Consider the following 4,533-nt stretch of genomic DNA (forward strand, 5'->3'; position numbering starts at 1 on the left):
TCGCTTTTTTGTGAAAAGTTCATTTTTTGGCCAATGAAGCTTTTAGCAATTATTTAAAATGCATCTGATCACTTTACACAATAATCTAGAAAAAATGTGAATGAACACCACAACAGCTTAAGCAGCAAACTTTGCAAAACACAAAATTTGTCACTGCCAAAACTTTTGGCCATGACTGTACAGTATCACACAATATCTAAAGTGTGTTTCGAAAGCTATACTGAGTTTTATTTATCTATTTGTGTTAAAGGTTCTCTTGGAAGCTCAGGACATGGGGGTCAGGAATCACAATGTTGAATACATCAAATCTATATATTGGTAAGTCTCATCCATACCAAACATTAACATGAAAATTATTAGTACTTTTTTGTTCTTTTTTTTTTGTGGAGTTATGTTTTCTTATTTGTGCATTAAAATAAAGTTAGCCTTTAATAAGCATCTCTTTTTTGTCAGCCAGCTCTGGTCCCCCTCGGTTGAAATAGTGAGTGGTGGGAGGCACAATAACTTATTTGGAGGGGCATAGCCTGCAAATGCCCCCTCATGGTGCCGTTGGAGTTTAAACAGTCCATGGGGTTTAAACATTTCAGTAATCCAAAAATAATTTGCTTTTTGAGACACTAGAGAGAAAAAAAGTTTCTCAAACCAAATACTTTGTGTTTGCAAGCTAGCCAGTTTAGAATTCAAAAGTCTTGAATGATAGATATCTTTTGAGACTCCGTAAAAAAAAAAAAAAAAAAAACATTTTAAGGAGAAAAAAATGGTGGTTTTGTTTAAGACACAAAATAAATCTATATTTATTGCATGAAAAGGCAATATTTTATGTGTTATATGTTATGGATGCTTCTTTTGTATTTAATTTTGGCTAATGTATTTTTCTTTAATGTCATTTAATAAACATGGCTCTTGGACTTCAATGTAGACCATTAATTGTAACATTTGAATTATATTTTCTTTGGTCTGACTTCAACAGCTGAATCATTCTCTGCCATGGGAAAATATCGAAAGCGTATTCGTTATCATGGACATGGCATGTTTGGCATCATGGACAAAGTGCACTGCCACTACTTTGTAAAGCTCGTTGAAGGGGTCCCGCCCAAAGTCGAGCAGAAGACAGTATTCGACCAGGCCAAGGAGTATGTGGAGCAACTAAGGAACCGAGCAATTATTCATTCGCTATAGTTTAAAAAGACTCTTGATGTTTTGTTAATGTGCTCATGTAAATAATAACTGAAGAATAAAGAAATCACACCAAGCACAGCTCTTGTTTTATAGTGAAATGACATGTGGCCAAGTATGGTGACCCATACTAGGAATTAGTGCTCTGCATTTACCCATCCAAAGTGCACACACACAGCAGTGAACACACACACACGTGTGGTTCACCGTGTGTATATGGGGTGGAGTGAGGTATGAGTCAAGTCAAGTCACCTTTATTTATATAGCGCTTTTAGCAATACAGATTGTGTCAAAGCAACTGAACAGCATTAATTAGGAAAATAGTGTCAATAATGCAAAATGACAATTTGTTATTGTATTTCTGATGTTATCTATTTTATCAGTGAAGAAATTCATAAAGTCATTACTATTGTAACAGAACGACTCAGAAAGATGATGGTCAGTTTAACCCGTTTATTAACAGCAGGGAGTGAATGAGCAAACAGATGAGCAATGCAGCAATGGATTGTAGATTTAGAAGGAGAGATGGTAATAATACTGTCCTGTACTTTGCAGGTTGGGAGATCGGGGACGCTGTGAAGAGGAGATGAGTCCAGGAAGGTAGGAGACGAAAAGTTCGGGAGTCGATGAATATCACAAGGGAGAATAGGAATGAGTCCATTGCTCAATGTGAGACCAGACGATGAGTGGAGGTGAGGTGTGCGTTTATATAGAGCGGTGATTAGTGATGACGAGCAGGTGTGTCCAGTTAGAATTCCGGGGAAGGTGCACGTTGTGATTGGGAGGTGAGAGAGCCTGGCTCATCCGTGACAGTACCCCCTCCCCCACGGCCCGCTCCTGTGGGCCGCGTACCCCGCCGTCGTGGTGGCCGACCTCTTCCCCAGGGTGCTGGTCGGTCAGGATGGGATTCGTGGAATTCAGTGAGGAGAGCTGGATCAAGGATGTCATCTCGTGGAATCCAGGACCGTTTCTCAGTTCTGTAGCTCTCCCAATCCTCTAAGTATTCCAAACGACCACCACGGTGACGGGAGTCCAGAATCTCCCAAACAGAGTATACGGTGCCGTCCTCCACATCCACCGGAGGAAGGGGTTCCACTGTCTGGCCAGGCTCTGTGGAGGAAGTAGACGGAGGTGAGTGAAATGGCTTGAGGAGTGACACATGGAATGTTGGATGAATACGGTAAGTGACTGGTAACTTGAGAAGGTAAGTGACTGGGTTAATTTGACGGACAATGGGAAAGGGACCAACATATCTGGGACTTAACTTCTTGTTAGGCAAGTGCATCCGAATGTCCCGCGTGGAAAGCCAAACCAACTGCCCTGGTTGGTATTCGGGAGTGTTGGCCCGTCGAGCATCCGCCTGGATTCTTTGCCGTCGCACTGCCCTCTGAAGGTGATGATGAGATTCGTCCCAGACTCTCTCGCTCTCCCGGAACCAGTGATCGAGAGATGGTACGTCCGAGGGTTCCCCGGACCACGGAAATAGTGGCGGCTGGTATCCGAGTACGCACTGGAATGGGGTAAGACCAGTGGTTGGTTGTTGTAGCGAGTTCTGGGCATACTCGGCCCAGCCTAGAAACTGGCTCCAGGAGTTCTGGTGGCTGTGACAGAAGGTCCGGAGAAAGCGCCCGATCTCCTGAATCTTGCGTTCCGTCTGCCCATTCGACTGAGGGTGGTATCCCGAAGACAGGCTTACTGTCACCCCTAGGAGAGAGAAGAAAGTCCGCCATACCCTGGACACGAACTGCGGTCCTCTGTCTGACACTATGTCTTCCGGGAGGCCGAAGTATCTGAACACGTGCTGAAATAACAGTTCTGCAGTTTCCATTGCAGTAGGCAGTTTATTCAGAGGAATAAGGCGACATGACTTTGAGAATCGGTCTACTATGACTAATATGCAAGTCTTACCGGCAGAGGATGGTAGGTCTGTGATAAAATCCACTCCCAGGTGTGACTAGGGTCTATGTGGAATGGGCAGAGGTTGGAGCTTGCCTGCTGGTAAGTGCCGTGGGCTCTTGGAGATGGCGCATTCCTTACATCCTTGGACAAACCTCCTAACGTCACGTGCCATGCCCAGCCACCAGAAGCGGTTGCGTAGCAGCGAGAGAGTTACATTGGCCCCTGGGTGGCCAGTGCCCAAGGATGAGTGAACGGATTGGATTATGGTGGTATGTTGAGATGGTGGAATATACAGACGATCAGGAGGGCACCCCAGCGGAGTAGCAGAGGGAGTATTGGCGGAGGATACTTCCGGGTTAGTGGACCACTGAATTGGGCAGGTGAAGATCTTTTGAGGAAGAATGGTCTCAGGAGTGGGAGGAGTTTCAGCTGGAGCATAGAGTCGCGACAGGGCATCTGCCCGTATATTTTTGTGGCCAGGTCGGTAGGTTATGGAGAAGTTGAAGCGTGTGAAGAAGAGAGCCCAACGAGCTTGTCTGGGATTGAGACGTTTGGCATTTCTAAGATACTCCAGGTTTTTGTGATCGGTGTACACGGTGAAAGGATGTATGGCTCCCTCCAGCCAATGCCTCCACTCTTCCAGGGCGAGTTTGATGGCAAGTAACCCTCTATTCCCGATGTCATAGTTACTCTCCGCCGGGGTGAGTTTTCGGGAAAAGAAGGCACATGGCAGGAGCTTGGTTGAGTCCCCATGCTGCTGAGACAGCACCGCTCCGACGCCATTGGTAGAGGCATCAACCATCAACCTCCAGGGTCTTGAGGGATCCGGAAGAACGAGGAGCGGTGCGGTGGTAAAGGTCTCTCTGAGCTCTGAGCTTGCTTGAGTGGCAGCTGGAGTCCAGGACAGAGACTTGGGCTTTCCCTTCAACAGGTTGGTAAGTGGGTGAACGATGGAGCTAAAATCCTTGATGAAACGCCGGTAGAAGTTGGTAAATTCTAGAAATCGCTGAAGTTCTTTGATGGAAGTTGGTAGGGGCCACTCACGAACAGTCTTAACCTTCCCCTCGTCCATTTGGATACCATGCTCACTGATTATGTATCCTAGGAAGGGCACTGAGGATCGGTGGAACGAGCACTTCTCCGCTTTCAGGAACAGACTGAAGTCTCTCAGGCGCTGGAGGACCTCCGCAACGTGCTGGCGATGTTCAGCCATACTCTGGGAATACACCAAGATGTCATCTATGTATACCAGCACGAACTTGTGGAGGAAATCCCGGAGTACCTCATGCATGAAGTCTTGGAATACGGAGGGGGCATTGACCAATCCATACGGCATTACCAGATATTCGTAGTGGCCGGTTGGAGTCACGAAGGCGGTTTTCCACTCGTCCCCCTCACGTATCCGGATGAGGTTGTAGGCGCTGCGGAGGTCCAACTTGGTGAACACGGTGGCTCCAC

General features: G+C 46.4%; 1 protein-coding gene across 1 annotated transcript in view; it reads left to right on the forward strand.

The window, feature by feature from the left end:
* Positions 1-1,045, forward strand: part of LOC107676441 (39S ribosomal protein L22, mitochondrial-like) — a 4,431-nt gene extending 3,386 nt beyond the window's left edge. Inside the window, exons 5-6 of the mRNA XM_016470985.1 lie at positions 251-318; positions 971-1,045. Coding sequence (XP_016326471.1) covers positions 251-318; positions 971-974 — 72 coding nt within the window. The 3' untranslated portion in view covers positions 975-1,045. The remainder of the gene's footprint in view (positions 1-250; positions 319-970) is intronic.
* The last annotated feature ends 3,488 nt before the right edge of the window (positions 1,046-4,533 follow it).

This window comes from Sinocyclocheilus anshuiensis, unplaced genomic scaffold, assembly GCF_001515605.1.
Source record: "Sinocyclocheilus anshuiensis isolate Anshui unplaced genomic scaffold, SAMN03320099.WGS_v1.1 scaffold16, whole genome shotgun sequence".
Taxonomy (NCBI): domain Eukaryota; kingdom Metazoa; phylum Chordata; class Actinopteri; order Cypriniformes; family Cyprinidae; genus Sinocyclocheilus; species Sinocyclocheilus anshuiensis.